Source organism: Poecilia reticulata, linkage group LG8, assembly GCF_000633615.1.
Source record: "Poecilia reticulata strain Guanapo linkage group LG8, Guppy_female_1.0+MT, whole genome shotgun sequence".
NCBI classification, from domain to species: domain Eukaryota; kingdom Metazoa; phylum Chordata; class Actinopteri; order Cyprinodontiformes; family Poeciliidae; genus Poecilia; species Poecilia reticulata.
The window spans coordinates 24072874-24089450 of record NC_024338.1 but is presented as its reverse complement, the minus strand read 5'-3'; the positions used below and the strand labels follow the sequence as shown (position 1 = coordinate 24089450).

The window sequence follows — 16577 nt, the reverse complement described above, 5'->3', positions numbered from 1 at the left end:
ACATGCTGGAGTGTGTTGTCAATATTACATGCAACTGAGCTCACTGTCATTTATTATAAACATAACTTGCATTGTTTTTATGCATTTTCTTCAACAACAATAAACAGCTATCAGAGCCTACATAAGTAAAATAAATCTACTCATTTTCTATTTTATGAATGCATAGTTTTCAAAGAAACTTAAAATAACAGTTTTTAGCTTTGTGTTAGGGCATAAAATGGAAATAAGACAAAGACCAAACCTGAAAGGCGACTGTAAAGTGTGAAGGTAAAACATTAGACAAGCATTAGTTCAAAGGAGTCATGGGTTGTAAACTCAAAAACATTTCAAGATGCATTTCTTTTGCAACAAAATAAGTTCTATTTATACGGTTGTTCTGTTGAGATACTTTGCTCCGTCGACTTAATGCAATGTGGGTAATTTTGAAATTTTTTTTCTTAACGGATGTTGTGCAGAGGACAGCACAAGCATAGACCTAGAATAGGGGTGGGCAACTCCAGGCCTCGAGGGCCRGTCTCCTGCAACTTTTAGATGCGTCTCAACTTCAACACACCTGAGTCAAATAATGAGGTTGTTAGCAGGACTCTGGAGAACCTGACTGCACTTAGGAGGTGATTCAGCTGTTGGATTCAAGTGTGTTGAACCAGGGAGACATCTAAGAGATGCAGGACACTGACCCTCGAGGAACAGGATTGCCCACCCCTGACCTAGAATCATGACTGGGTTTGTCAGACAGATCATTTAAAGTCACAGTTAGTCAACACACATCTTATTTTTACACCACAGCTAGAAGAAACCTGACACTGTGAATGCTGGAAATCACAAGTGGAGGTTGTCCTCTTCTGATAGATTTTTTTTTTTTTTTTTTGGTATTTTTTCATCCATCCATTTTCTGTACCCTGGACAGGTTGCCGGTCTGTCACAGGGCAACACAGAGACATGATTTTGGACTGTGGGAGGAAACTGGAGTACCCGGAGAAAACCCACTCATGCACAGGGAGAAAATGCATACTCCATGCAGAAAGACCCCGGGCTGGGAATCGAACCCAGAACTTTCTTGCTGCAAGGCAACAGTGCTACCAACTGCACCACTGGTAATTTGTGCAGGGCACCACTACCAACTGCACTGCTGGTGCAGCTACCAACTGCACCAGCAGTGCAGTTGGTAGCTGCACTGCTACCAACTGCATTTGACTTTTTTAAATAAGTCAAATATTAAGAAAAGCTTGATTTCTATCTAACTCGATATTATTTCACTGAAAACTGTTATAATCACTGGGAAATAAAGTACACCCTGTTTGAGGTCAAGGCTTTGTGGATTAGGATGATCTGGTCTTCATCAGCTCCTAACATTATTTACATATAATCTAAAGTGTACAAAACATACATCAGACTCCAGTTTTTAAGAAAAGCAACACCACGAAGCCTACATAAACCCTTCCAGCTTTTGTAAAATTCAACAGGGAAAGTAGCAACAGCAAGTCTGACCAGCACCTCTCATTAGACTTTAGGACCTGTAAAAGGTCAAATTATTACCTTATAATGTCTTTAAAGAGAATGCGATTTTTCCATGTCTCCCTCACCACCTATCAAATTAAAAATACATATATTTTAACAAGATTGATGAAGGAGGCCCCAGAAACACCAACAAAAAGAAACCATTTATTCACCCATCATCTAACATGTTTATCCTTCCAGGGTTGGGAGGGTTGCTGGTGCCCATTTCCAGCAGTCACAAAAACAAACCATCCAGTGAAAGCTTATCTTTTCCACCCTGAGGACACTCAAACTAGGTGTCAATGTACTTGGAATCAACTGTGTGACTGTTGCGGATGGAAAATGGCCTCCAAGCCAGAACTTGCAGAATGGCGACACACATGGGTGTCAGACAGACCAAGTAGAACATAACACTGTGGAGACTTTCCAGAGCACTAGAAACAAGGAGATACAAAACAGCCATAGGTTACTTTCATTTGCAGCTGGTCCTCCCTTCAACCTGGTTCACCAGCAAACTCTTAAAAAAAGGTTTCAAAAACATTTGTCTCCTACAATAATAGTACATTAATATTGTGCCATTTCTACATTATTTATATTTAGCCCCAAAGTAAATTATTATATTACCAGCGACTTTTGAACTGAAAGAAGTAGGACACAATCTGTAGATCATTAACTGTGACTCAGCTGAAGATAAAACTATGAGAAGAAGGGGTGCAGTGCTTGGTTCAGTTGCCAGAATGTATTTTGTTCCACAAATTTCACCTTTTAAAGCATATTGATTAATTGTGGGAGTTGAACAATATGCTTACAATAACAGTTTTTAATCATTAAAACACAATAAAACACATCAACAATTACATTTAAAAATAGTTTAGAAAATGTACTCAATTAAGAAGGAAATAAACTTAGAAGTGATTTAATAAATTCAAATGTAAAACATCTTAATCGTCACAAGGACGATGGTTTACTTGCAAATGTGTGTTTTTGGGTTAACAGTTAAGGGGTTAAACTCAGTATTTTTTATTACTTAAACATAATCAATATGGTTAATTGAGTATTTTGTGAAATATTTTCAGCTTTTTGGAACTGTCTGACAGAAGTTGATTTTACTTTTGAGATGATAAACTAGTTTCCATTCTAAACAATTTACGTTTCAAAACAAAAATTCATAGCAGAGTAATTATTCACAAAAAAATTCAATTCTGTGCTTTTACAGCTTAGTAAAAGTTTTTACCGTTTATAAAATAAATAATTGTCAGTGCAATAAACTGTCTACCTTTGATTAGGCTCCTGTCCCACATCTTTCAGTTTCTCATATCCAAAGTGGTTCATGATTTTAAGGACTATCATGGGAGCCAGAGACTGAGCTGGTTTGGTGAACAGAGCATTTGTTCCAAACACCATGGAGGAGAGAGGGGAGCTAAAAAAACACAAAGAACAACACCAGTTATAATAACTTGAATGATAGTCCACCTTTATTGGAACCCAGTGAAAAGCTTTTCTAAATAAATGGTTGTTATGGAAACTGAGWGAGCTAAAGATACCACTCTTCACTGAAGTGGGCTGTCGAGACATTTATTTACATCTTTTCACATCCTCTTCACTAAGCGTGGTGGAAGATAAATATCAGTTGTAAAAAAAAGTATATCAGTATACAAGAATATTTGCCACATTTCAATTTTCTTTTTAAACTTTTTGGTTGAGAGTTTGATTGGAAATATGGATTTTAAGTGTAAATGGCAAATGGACGGACATATTATCATACTACTTAAATTTTTCATTTGCAAAAAATGAGATCATACTTTGCATAATTTTTCTACCACTTCTTCTTCCACTTGGTCTTTTACATTGAAAAAACAAACTACAGTGAATTTGTATATGAAAAGTTAAGTCATGCAATTTTCTGAAATTTTCCAAAGGAAGCCACATGAAAATGGTTGGGAACATTTGTCGTCAAAAAAGGATACCTGTTGAGTTATTTCCAAGAAAGCTGGGAAATACTGTAAACCAAATGTTCACACATGCCTTAGAATAAATGCAATACTTATGTGTTTTCTTACCTGCGTTTGTATTTCTGCAGATCCATGTCAATAATGTCCGCCAACGGCAAGCCAAAGAGACTGAAGGCTGCTTGTATTATAACCCTGCATAAATGAATCAGACCACAAAATAAGCTTATATACAAAGGACAGTCTAGAGTGCAATCAAAGCTAAAGCTTCTTACATATTAATAGTGAGGAAAAAGGCCAAGAAGTAGTAACGTTGAGGACCAAGAATAAACATGAGGACTGCCATCCCAGCCTCCAAGATAAATGTGAAGAGGATGATCTTGTAGTAGCCAAGACTTTGCAGAAGACTCTGACTACTCAAAACCAAAAGCTACAGAGGGAACAAGAGGTTAAAATCATAAATATATATTTTTTTTAAATGTGCAGAAATTTGACAGATGGACATAAAAAAAACACACAAGAATGTGTTTTAACCAATAAAACTTGAGTATTTAGGTTCTAATTGATCCTTTTATGCAAAAGCCTGAAGCGTCTTAGAAAATGTACCTGTGGTAAGATGAATCCTGCTCCATACATGAAACTCTTGGCTAGCGACGGAAGCGCATCTGGGGGAATCAAGTGCTCCGTGAATATCATGGTGAAGTTATTAAAGAAAGCCAAAATGAACACCTGGAAGAAGTTCATGACCACAAACARCTGGAAGTCCCTGTTGGTGAGAATCTGCCATGTCAGCGCCTTCAACATRGAGAGGGAGCACGCCGTTTTACTTGCCCCCTTGTCGGCACACTCTTGATCAACTAACTCATATATTTTACTATCAAAGCGGCTTTTACTGTAAATCCCAGTGTACATCATGCAGATGCAGCTAATTATAGCGATGAGCACCGTGAATGCCTGGAAAGCTTGGAAGTTTTCCATGTTTGTCGACACCATGCCACAGAAAAGAACGCTAGAGGACCCAATGAGAGAAGCCAGCTGAGGAAAAGACAAGAAGAGGCATAAGTAGGATGTAGTGTTTTAACTTTAAAGAGTTTAGGGAAGAGACAGTGGGCTTACCTGGTTGTATTTTATAAGTCTTAAACGATTATGGTGGTGGCTTGAAATCTCTGCAAATAAGGCACACTGTGCGAGCAGCACGAAAGTCAACAGCGCGTCAAAGGCACACAGCGCCACTGTCAGGTGTAGGCCACTCAACCAGTCACCAYTCGAGTAGGTGCTCCATGGGAACCAGGCAATGAGAAAGGACAGCGAGTAGAGAGGAGCGCCATAAAGGATGGAGAGACGTCGCTGAGAGCAGCAAGGCACCCTGGAGTTATCTTGCAAGTAGCCAAACAGAGGGTCATTGACAGCATTCCACACCATGTATACCACCTGTGGGCACATATTATTTTAAACARGTAAGGCAGGATTTATTCAGGTCGTCCAGTTAATTTGTCCAAGAACACGTTTAACAAACAATGTTTTGAGACCATTTTCAAGTCATATATAACATAATAATGCACTCAAAATGCAATAACGGCGTTTCTTTAGTGAATTAGAACTGGGTGAACTGAGAAGATTCAGGTAAAACAAATTTACAGACGAAAGTGTTTTTATTATAAATGCAAAATATACATATTATTAGTACAGTCTGTGTTTATAGAAAGATTATTGCAGCTCTAAATAAGCGCTAGTTTACWAACATGTAGTATTTCCTTGTTAATCTATTATGTGGGATTCTAATAAAATATAGAAGTTATGTAATTTCTGCAAGTAACCTASTTAAAATGATGRAAACGTCTGGAAATGGTCACATCAGACAATAAGACATTTGTAATGAATTAGATGATGATGTTTGGAAAAAGAATCTAATTAATAGAATAGTTGATTGTAAAAGATTACTTGTGTAAATAGTCGGTTTAAGAAAGAGCAGAGTATATAATATAATCTATAACAGGATTTTTAGGTGCGCAAAAACAGGAAGTAGTTTTTGCAAACACGAGTACGTATAACAGGTGAATACGTTCACATACTCACTTGTGATTGGTGGAAAGCTGCCTCAGAGATATTGTATTTGTTCAAAAAGAGTTTGACATAGTAGAAGCTAAAAATATTGTTGATCATGGATGACCCCAGTGTAGTCATGGCATATGCAAAAGCAGCATGGTTGATCCCACAGTTTATCCATTGTCGGGCCATCCTGCTGTTTATTCCTCGAAGGCACCCAGCGGAAACTGAGGTCTCTCCTTTGTATCATGAGCGAAGAAATGCTACACGTCATGTATTGCAAAAAAGCATTCTCAAAATGTGAAGTTAGTTGATCTTATGGAGGAAAGCACGCCCAGAGTAGTTTTGGTTGTTTTCTTTTTTTTAAGTGCGTCTGTTCCCGTCAACACCACTACTGCAAGCCTGTTTGACAACAGGAAAAATCTTCACAAACTGCCTGATATCCGCGATCATGTCTAACTAGATTTCTGACTGGACCTCAGTCATGATAAACAAACAGTTGATTGGCTGCAGAAACGAATAGCACGCAGTGCTCTGTGATTGGATGATAGACAGGCCAATCCCGTAACACTGAAGACGTAGCTTATCCGCCATAATGGGAGTGGCCCGTTCTTGTGGAAATCATAGCCTATTTCAATAACTTTAGGATATTAATGAAAAATGTAATTATTTTCAATAAGAACGTGAAAAACATTATACATATAAATTACACGCGCGGATGATGTTTTGGTCCTCCATACTTTTCAAGCTATTATTTCTTTCAATTTAGTTGTTTAGTATGCTTCTATGTTAATAGAAGCATACTATCTTCTATATTAAATATCCCTTGATATTTTCAAAATCAAGGGAAAAAACGAGCCTTCTCTACTCAGATGGCACACTAAAATTTATTGAACATAACTGTATATATGATCCATAATGCACTTAAGTATACCTTTCTCTACCTCTGGCATAAGGTCATAAACAATGCAGCTGATTTACTTAATAATTGGTTACCATACATTTCTATTTATACATTAACAAATTCTGCACTTTCTTACTTCCGCTTTATTTCAGATATTTTTGCAAAAAATAAAAAATAAAAGCAAAAATACCCAGTTTTACACATCTCTATAAAGACTGGTTGTTGCTATTATTTAAATGAATCTAACAAAACTTAATAGAAGACCCCTTAGACCCCTTATATATTATATTATTATATTACTTGCCCTTTACAATATGGCGGCGACGTTGACGATTTTTCATTTCTATCCGCTAGTTGGCGCCCTCTAATGCCTCTCAAGGAAGTCAGGAAGTCGCGAAAACAAAAACTGTTTTTACATTTTAGACAGTTTGACATTATTGTGGGCTACATGGGCTAATTGAGAATAAATTTAAATGAGGCGAAATAATATAAGAAGAACTTTAAAATGTTTCTTATAAAATAATTGCACATTTTTTGTTGTCTCTCTTCTGCCTCCTTCTGGACGCCGGGTGTGTGTAAAGGATTTTGCCACGTTGCCGTGGACAACAGAAGTTAAAACCTCTCAGACTCGTAGAGGATGTAGTCAGTCTACAGCCGGTGGAGGACACAGGACGACTCTGAGCTCTCAGGCTAACAGTCTTGAGTTCCCGTTTTCTGAGAGGAGGAGATTCTTCAAGCTGAAAGATGTTGACAGACATGATTGTGGAGGAAGAGTTTGAGAAGACGGGGGATTCCTGGTACAACCAGCAGGACCTTGAGGACGGTAAGGACGCGCCCTAAAACCCACGTCTGATTGAGACTATGCTAACAAGTGTTGTTTACGATAACCAGTGGAGAACATCAGCACAAGCTTTTATAGTATAAGTTAAACTGTTATTGATCACAAAAGAAAGTATCGTTGTCTTCCTACACAAGAAGAAGTATAACATATGTTTCCATGTAGAAAATAATGGACTCTTGTGATCATGTGTTTGAAGTTTGATAATTAGATGGGAAKGCTCCGGATTTCCTCAGGCTGTCACATCCTGTGTTCATTGTTTTCTAAGAAATAAGTATTGAATGGAAGATGGAAATGAAAGAAATAACTAGGGTACGTTGCTAAAACTCCAAATAGGATGCATTCCTATTATGCATTTATTGACGCCATCATAAATATTTTTCGAACTTTTTTCACATATAAAATGTGTATATTTGACATTCAAATAAACAATAAACCGACCTAAAGTTTTTTTTGGGGAGGTAGTTCCAGGTGGAATAAGTGTGTGCATCCTTAAAACTAATGTTTTGTTTTATTCAACTTCAACACTAATTCTTATTTGGAATTCAGTTAAAATAAATGTATTTTTTATGTAGCACCAATTTAGAACAAATGTCATATTAACAGTCAGTATGCAACCATTTTATTTTACTATGTCTTCCAAATCTACTAAATTGTTGCATGGAGGTTTTTTTTTTTCCTTAAATAATGTACAGCATTTATGTTTATGCCAATCATAATCAGAAAATTAATCAGATTGTAGCCAGACTTGTAAGTTTTCCTCAGAGATCAATAATTGTGTTTCTCAACCTTACTCCTTTGGACAACATAGAAGATCGTAATCGCATGTGAAACATAAACAACACTTGTTGGAAATTCCTGCAGCTCCTTGGCAGCTCTGCTGACCAGTTTCTGTATCGTCTTTTCTTCAGTTTTTAAGAAGAATCTAGTTTTTGGAAGCTTAGTGTTGGCCATATTTTCTCCAATGACTGATTATAGCCTCCACTGTGCTATGATGTAACATTATGGATTTTCTCCTGACTGATACCTTTGCACAATACAGTCCTTCTGGTCTAGTCTGCTAACTATGGACTTAATTATTGGATGCAAATGAGAAAAGTCCCTGAAATTCTTTCTAGAACAACTTAGTTAATCAGATTCAATATAATTAAAGGCAGGGCTATCCCTAATCCAAGAATTAGTTTATGTGTCTGTTCCCTTATGCAGCCAGGTGATTGCAGCTTTTTTCTTTAGTAAATTGTCCTCTTATAGACTTCTTTTTTTTTTTTGTACCTGAACTGACAATAATCACAAAAACGTAGCATTTGTGTGGTATGTGTACAAAGCCTGCTCTCTGTTCAGCAACATGTATCAGTACATTATTTTGATGATTATTATTATTATTATAAACATTTTATGTTTATGTTCATGCTGTTTCAGGAGTGGAGCTACTCTTGGAGGCTGAATGAATCTTGTTGGGTTCAGAGTTTAGAGAGAAGAATTAGTAAGGAGTCACTGAGATTCATAACTAATTTAGTACCGAACCGTCCACCTGCTGGCGTCAGGGCAGAACTCGAGATCATGCAGAGACGACAAGTTAAAGTTGAACATTTCAGAGCACAGTAGTTGTTCAGAATAAGTCTTTAATTTCATTAAAATATTTGTGATACTAATGATGAAAACTGCAAAAAATTAGATTGACGATGATTAGCCCTTGTTTTGAAGATACTTTTTATCCCTTCACAATTATACAATGTGCCATATAAGCATGGAAATTAAAGGAAATTCAGCTATGCTGAGGATATGCTAGTATGTCTGTGTTAGACCTGCTTCAGTGCAGATCTGCAGGAAACTCTGACAGCTAACAAGGTCCAGAGCTGGTGGGAATGAAGCAGACAAAGGGAGTCACAGGACGTTCCAAGGAGTATTCCACGAGTGCAGAATATTTATAGTGTACGATAAGTTATGTGTTTGTGTGGGTGTGTTCATTGTATAAGCCTATACTGGTCAGTTTCCATTGTAAAGGATGTGGTTGGGAATTTGCTTCTGCTTTGTTTAGATCTCCATCTGGCAGCGGAGCTGGGCAAAACTCTCCTGGACAGGAACCATGACCTGGAGCAGGCCCTGCAGCAGATGTATTCCACCAACCAGGAGCAGCTGCAGGAGATCGAGGTCAGGAATGTTTGGGGAAAGGAAAACAACAGCTGCTTTGACCATCCAGTTGTGATAAAATCGCAYGATGCAATTTGCAGCAATGGGATCGAGAGGAGTCTACATCAACAAAAARGCTGAAAAACAKGGTCAAGTAAAATYTAATCCTGTCTGACCTAATGAACCATTTGGCAAAATCTTAGTTGACCTAATTATGTATAAAAGTCTTTGTAGATCGCTTGCCACCTCTTTGCATCCATTGWTATGCAGTATTTCAATTTATGCAWTTTACTGGATATAGTAGTTAGTAAAGTCAGACAGTTTTCTGGCTGAATAGTATTATTTTTGCAAAAARGCCMAAACTAAGTTTTTATATTTCACTGCCAAGACGTCTCAGCGTGTCCACACAGCACTGCTCTGTACAAGCCRGAGAACACGCCACTCAGTGGGTCAGCAAATGTAAGAGTCTTAATGTGTTTACGGCATCGAGAGGGCTGCCGTCTGAGGATTTATTGAAGTTGATATGCTAATCCCAATACTTCTCTGTGACCCTCGTACTAATGTGTCTGGCACTGGAAGTACCACAGAGCTGTGAGAACACGTGAGTTGGGGCTCTGTGGAGCAGGAGCGTGTTTCTGTTWGACTAAAACCATTTCTGCAGCACGTGATGTTTGCTTAGAGACAGATGTCCAGGCTGATGTTGGTGTCAGTTTCACAAACTATGATTATCAGATCTGGAGAGCAAGCATRAATTTATTTCCCGTTTAAAGTTAATCTAGGAAACGACTGAAAATGTGTGTAATCTGAGAAAAATACAAACCGCCACTTTGTGTTACTCTCCAACTGTTTTTTTTTTTTTCCCACCTCCCTGGTGAATCTGTTTTATTCAACTCTATTGTGATAAATTGGATTGATCTTGATTCTATTATTTATTTAAAGCATAAAATAAATTTGAATTAATCTCCTGTATGTTTTGCTGTGGTACTCTGTATTTAAAAGACAAAAATTCCCATAGTAAATCAAATAATGGAAACTTTAGGTTGTTTTATTTTTCTTTCTTTAATTGGARTAAAAATGGAGATGCTGCTGGAATGTTTTAAAATATGCATCTAAACTTTTACCTGCTGTTTAATTAACAGAATATCAGCAAAAGTTTGATTTTTTTTTTTCTTCTTTTTTTCTCTTGTGCATCAGTACCTGACCAAACAGGTGGAGCTGCTGCGTCAGATGAACGATCAACACGCCAAACTGTACGAGCAGCTGGACATGGCCGCCAGGGACGTGGAGGAAAGCAACCACAGGCTGGTGCAGGACAACCGCCTGGCCCAAACCAAGATCAACAGGTTGCTTAACCAACCAATCAGCAAAACGTAACGTTATTTTTTCCCCCATTATCTATCCTTACGGTTAATTTTTCTCTCTTGCACCAGTTTGACGGATATGATCGAAGCCCTTCAGACCCTCATAGAGGACCTGCAGTCCCAGATGGACGAGCTAAAGGCGGCTCAGGCGGAGCGAAACAAGAGAGAGCTGGCAGAGCAGCGGCGTGGTTTCAGTGCWCAGAGTGTGTCCTGTCTCAAGGAGCTGTATGACCTCCAGCGGGACAGGTAATACTCAAGAGAGGGCTTCATTGCAGCCTACGCTGCTGCAGGTAGAGCCTCAAGCTGTGACAGAGGAACTCTTCTCAAAGAGGAAGATGTGTGGTAGACCGAAGAAAAATTGCTGTGTCATAGAAGCTCTGTTTATAGGCTTATTGGTGTTGTGTAAAATACAGAGACATCCATCAGCTGTTGCGTCTTTCTATACCCGACTGTGTCCATAAGAGCGTAATGTAACTGCAACGTGGTGCYAAGGCCTGTTCCGTGATCCRCAATACTCTCAGCCTTTGAATGCTGAATTGACATCTGCAGGTCACCCAGAGCAGAGCCGTTACCTCAGAGCTAATCTGCAGGACAGGAAAGTTAATCCTTGCCTATTGTCAGCACTGTGTAAATACGTTCAGCCATACAGCTGCTACTTTAGGAAACCACTAAGTGTGCACTGCAGAAGGTACTGTTTCCAAACTTTGCTCTTGGGACTTGTAACAGACCATCTGATGTCAAATAATTTTAGTTTTCAACTGTTTTCAAGTCGATAACCTCCTGAATATAAAGTCACAATGTGCCGTTACCTAGCAACCCCAGCCGAGCCCAGTCCATCACCTTTCAACCCAAGCGGAGCTCCAGCACATTTGGTCAGCTGGTTTTAGCGCTGTACGCTCTGTACAATGGCTGCTGGAAAAGACAAGTGTTTTGTTGTTGACTTGCCCACCAGAAAGCACTAACCACAGAAACGTTGAGTTGGAGGGGCGTGGCCAGCTGCAGCTTATTTGGATTTAAAGAGACAAGAAGTGTCTGAGCAGACTAAAATCTCATTATCTAAGAATGACTTTGTGCAAAACGTGTAATGAACATGTTTTGTATAAACCATAGATTTGTCCTAACTTCTTCAAAGAAGCATAAGAGGTCCCCTATAGAACACAGATCATATTCTCTTCACCTAAAGTAAACTTAAGAACAGTCAATGTTTTAATATTTATTTAAAATATTAAATAAAGACAGTTTTATTTCACTCTACATAAAGACCTCATTTGTCACTGTAAGCATGCAATAAACAAACATTTCTGTTGCAGGTATCTGACTCAGAGCGATGGACTGTGGTCGCCTCAGAGCTTCCTGTGTGACRGAGACAGATGTCCGGACCCGGAGGAGGAGWACCAAGCTCTGCAGCGTTCCATCCAAACCCTGCAGAGGCAGATCGCCACCGAGCAGAGCCGAAGGGAGGCCGTGGAGCGAGAGATCGAGTTCACATCCAGGGAGAACAGAGGCCTGGAGGAGCGGCTGGTCCAGCTGGAGGGCTGCTGGACCCGGCAGGCYGAGCTGGAGGAGGAAGTGGAGCAGCTGCGGCTTCTGTGGCGAGCCAACAGGTWAGAGCTGCTGTGTTTCTGCTCAGCCACCGTGAATGTGCACTGCTGTAGAACCGGAGTTTGCTGCAATTACAGSTTCACCTCACTACCAGTTTTGCACATTTAGAGATTGGATTTGTTGCCTGTTCTGTTTTGCAAAATTTYCCCGATCTGGACTTTAACTAGACCCTTTTAACGTATCAATATTCTTTGATTCAAACCATAAAGTTTTAACATCTCTTTCTAGTGAGGCTTTGGGTTTTTTATCCTGTTTTTCCTGGATTGTCCTTTGTCTAGAGTTGTCCATCTTCTAATGAGCTCAGCAGTTTTCTTGTCTCTGCTAATGAAAAGCAGCTCCACAGCATGACGCTTCCCCCGCCATGCTTTACATTAGGGATAAAAGTCACTCACAGCATTTTGCATGGAAGCTAAAGTTTATTGTGTACCTTCTGAAGCCAATTGTTTGCACCACATCTTATTTAGGAGTGTCAGAGTAAAGGGTTTTGAACACAATTGTATGCCGCACTTTTTAGATTCRTAAAAGAAAATATTAAATCCTTATTGCTTTTCTGTCCTTGTACTTAAGTTGGTCTGGTAAGTTGGTTTCATTGAAATGTTGTAAAATTTCAATGAAATACAGTACAGTTGTAGGTCAAGTTTGTTTATTTTGTTTTTCGCATTTCAGCAGCAAAGCASTCCAAAGTGATTCACACCATGAAAGCATAATACAGTAACCAATTATCAAACAAGCCATAAACAGTACATTCTATCAAATGCCGTCATCAATGGCTATCCTGTTGTAACAGGACCAAATATTAAGAAGCTAACTGGACATCAAGGAACTGTAAATTCATCTTGTTTGACTATGTTTCCGTTTCTTTCTGCTCTCAGCAGTGTGAGAAGACCGAGCCAGCTGCTGTTGCCCGAAACTGTGTTTTTTGCCTCTGACGAGAGACAGAGCGAGGCAGACGAGACRTCGGAGAAGGAAGAGGAGCAGACGAGGCGAAGCCGACAGAGGTGTCACAGCGACAGCGTTTTAAAGGCCACGAACGCGGACGAGCTCCGTCGCGGTCACGAGCAGCTGTGCATCAGGCGGGCGGAAGCAGTGAAACAACGAGGCATCTCTCTGCTCAATGAGGTGGATGCACAGTACAGTGCCCTCCAGGTGGGAGAAGCAGACACGGTGTGAATCCCCCAAGTTACATACAGTATCAGGCAGGCATAGTTATTATGAATGTGTTGGTGTTTTCCAGGTAAAATATGAGGAGCTGCTGCAGCGCTACCATAATCTAACAGACGGACTGAGCCACCAAGCTGTCCAGACCTCCAGCGGTTTCTTTGCCACCGCCTGGGTGCGCCGCCGCCTCTCCAGCTCGGCTGCAACATCCGATCTGAAGGCTCTTCCTGAAGACGGCCACCAGCCYGAGTACAAGGTTCTGTTCAAGGAGATCTTCACCCGCATCCAAAAGACTAAAGAGGACCTCAGCGATAACGGGCACCCGGCACGCGACAATGATTCTGCAGAATGAACTTCACGCTTTCATCTTCCCTGGATTTGCTTGGATTTCTGCTCAGGAGATGCACTGAGGCCGTTTTTCTGTAAAGCTTTACAGAGGGTGCACAAGCCACATGTTTTACACTTTTGTTAGTTTGCAATTTGTTTTATTTTGTCCTGATGGTGGGGGGGGGAATGGTTGATTAAAAAAGAAAATTAATGGTTATGTTTTATACAAAACTGAAAACAWTTATAGAAGAATATGGTATATAAAGAAATTATGTTTGTGGAGAAATTTAAAACTGCATTTCAGTGCAACAATCCAGAAGTGTTRTTGTTTTCTGCTGTATTTATGCGTGTTGCTACAGCTTATGGATGCATTGTGTAAGCAGATATGTTGCATAAGGACGGAAAAGTGCAGAAACGTAATCGGAGGTTTCTAAAAGTTGAAATACTGGCTGGGTTTTACGAAAGTCGATGATGGTTTGGTTTCTAAACCTTTGTTAGGACGTTAATATAAAGCATTTAGGGTGAACTCTGTTTTTTTTTGTTCGTTTCATATCGGTAGCAACATTTTTGCTCAACTACAAGATGCAAAAACTTTGCACAACTTCTGTTTATTTATTACCAAATGTATTTTCTTTGTAACTAATTAGACGAGTCTAATCAGCTGAATAGAAGTTAAACTCGGCGTAGCAGCACTGTGTTGTAAATGTATGTTATTTAAAAAAAATATAAGCTGATGTTCTAATCTTTAAGACRATTCTAACAAAAAATAGATKAATTATAAATGTTCACAACGTCAGCTGTTGGAAAAACTGAAATCAGAACAATTATGTCACATGGTTAATGTTTTTGCCCTCTTGTTACGTGTTTTGTTCAAAAATAAAACTATTTGGCATGTAGCAACATGAGTATTTGGGTTTTTGTATTTTGGGGTCATAGTCTGAGGACTCATTCCTGCCAGGTAATCATGAGAGGAAAGCAGCGGAAATGAAGTCCTTTGGTCTGCATGAGCTGTAGTCATACCACAAGACCTTTACTTGGCCAACAAGCAAAATTTGTCATTTGACCTGTTTTGAGGATGAAGTGTTTCCATAAAAGTGATTTCAACAACCTACCCTACTTTTCATCAGCCTCCAAATCCACTAAACCTTCGAACAAGAGGATTGCATACCAAGCTCACAGAGCCAGACAAGTCTTTGCAAAAGCTGAGCATGTAGGCTCAGATCACAAAACAATCAGCAGGGATAAAGTCACARCAAAAGAGCAGACATCAGATAGAGCGTGTTGTAGCTTTAAGTTTGTGCAAGATTACATTTTATTTCATGTACAACATGTACTGTGGTTTTCTTAGATGGTAAGTGGTACAAAAACTGTTTCTATCAATCATTTCTCACATTTTTTAAATAATGAAACAAATGTCAATAAGGCACAGCTAACATGAGGAAATACAAAAAAGCAGATTTCATACAATGATTTTATTTATGAAGGAGAAAAAGCAGTTACTGGTTGTGCCACCTTTAGCAGTAACTGAGGTGGTATGCTTTAACAATATACCAGAGTATCTATCTCAAGTTTAAATTCAGGCTTGGACTAGGCCAGTCAAAAGCTTTAATTAGGAGGAATACTTGCTTGATTGCGTTGGAATATTTCTCCCAAAAGTCTTGGGAATTATGCAGGTGTTTGGAAAACATGAGGTTTTGTGAAACTTTTGCCTTGTCTCTTTCTTTTTGAGTCAAAAAAGCTGAMGTTAAGTAAGGCAAGTGAAGCCAGTGCTGTAGCTGTTGATTTTGGTTCTTTTGGCCTCTATATGAGTCATCTGGGTGCCTTTATACTAATTTTGGTTGGTTGACTGTTCATGGGGTGTTTCTATCAGAACTGTTCCAYGTTTTCTCCATTAGTGGATGGCCGCTATCACTGTGGTTTGCTGGAGTCCCAAAGCCTTAGAAATGACTGCATAACCCTTTCCAGACAAATAAATGACTGTTTTTGCTTCATGTGGTTGATTTCTTGACTTTTCAGGCAGACCTGAGTGTGGTTAGTCAAACAACTAAAAATGTGCTTAATGACATGACAGTATCTGGTTAGTGTTTCTAAAGAAGAAAATTTATGAAATTGGACCTGTCTATTAATATGAAAAATATAGATTTTTTTTTAGATCTGCTTGGTAGTCGTTTAATATTTTTGTTCACCTGCTTTTGACTACAGAAAGAAAACAAAAGCTATTGCTGTAATCCTTCTGTCTTTTCACAATTGAAAYCAAAAATAATTTATTGTTTGGTTTATGTGTTTATTGTTCAGTACTGATTTCTGACGAGAAAATAAGTTAATTTTGCTAATTTTGGCAACCAAGTTGCTAAAACATTTTAAGTAGCAAATTAAGCTATATGTCAAAGTAGTTATTTTAAATATTTGGGGGTTTTTCAGATTAAATCGTTTGTTTTGATGTAAAACTGTTTTGAATTAAACTGTAGAGCTCTAATTATCCCTTTAGCTTAGCAAGGATGGGTGACAGAAAGTAACTACTGTTTCTACATTATTATGCCACCTTACAACCACATTTCTGCACATGAGTATTTGTGACTTCAACTCAGCGCAGATTCCTCCCATTCCTCATCCTTGAATTTCCTGGAACTTAGTTCCTTATGAACAAAAAGAGCCYGTGTACACCGCCGACAAAGGAAGTAAAGTAAGCTTACATCCATTTTAATTAAACCGCATTATGTAGGTCAAAAATGCGCTCGCCAAGTTTATGCCCTTTCAATTATCTA

The 16577-nt window shown here is 38.8% G+C and overlaps 2 protein-coding genes across 3 annotated transcripts; one reads left to right on the top strand and one right to left on the bottom strand.

Moving 5' to 3' along the window:
* Positions 1-1388: 1388 nt before the first annotated feature.
* mfsd13al (major facilitator superfamily domain containing 13a-like) lies at positions 1389-5968 on the bottom strand. The gene is made up of 7 exons (XM_008416743.1): positions 5523-5968; positions 4563-4877; positions 4053-4481; positions 3722-3876; positions 3558-3641; positions 2774-2917; positions 1389-1931 (listed from the first exon to the last, which is right to left on the bottom strand). Exons 1-7 carry the CDS (start codon positions 5682-5684, stop codon positions 1790-1792), a joined length of 1431 nt encoding a protein of 476 aa, XP_008414965.1. The 5' UTR covers positions 5685-5968; the 3' UTR covers positions 1389-1789.
* Positions 5969-6971: 1003 nt separating this feature from the next.
* cdr2a (cerebellar degeneration-related protein 2a) lies at positions 6972-14708 on the top strand. Of its 2 annotated transcripts, none has more exons than XM_008416745.2 (7): positions 6972-7219; positions 9273-9385; positions 10559-10707; positions 10795-10971; positions 12036-12329; positions 13203-13473; positions 13562-14708. In XM_008416745.2, exons 1-7 carry the CDS (start codon positions 7141-7143, stop codon positions 13835-13837), a joined length of 1359 nt encoding a protein of 452 aa, XP_008414967.1. In that variant the 5' UTR covers positions 6972-7140; the 3' UTR covers positions 13838-14708. The 2 variants fall into 2 exon arrangements, with proteins under 2 accessions (XP_008414967.1, XP_008414966.1); XM_008416744.2 differs by having other exon boundaries at positions 6974-7219; positions 13200-13473.
* The last annotated feature ends 1869 nt before the right edge of the window (positions 14709-16577 follow it).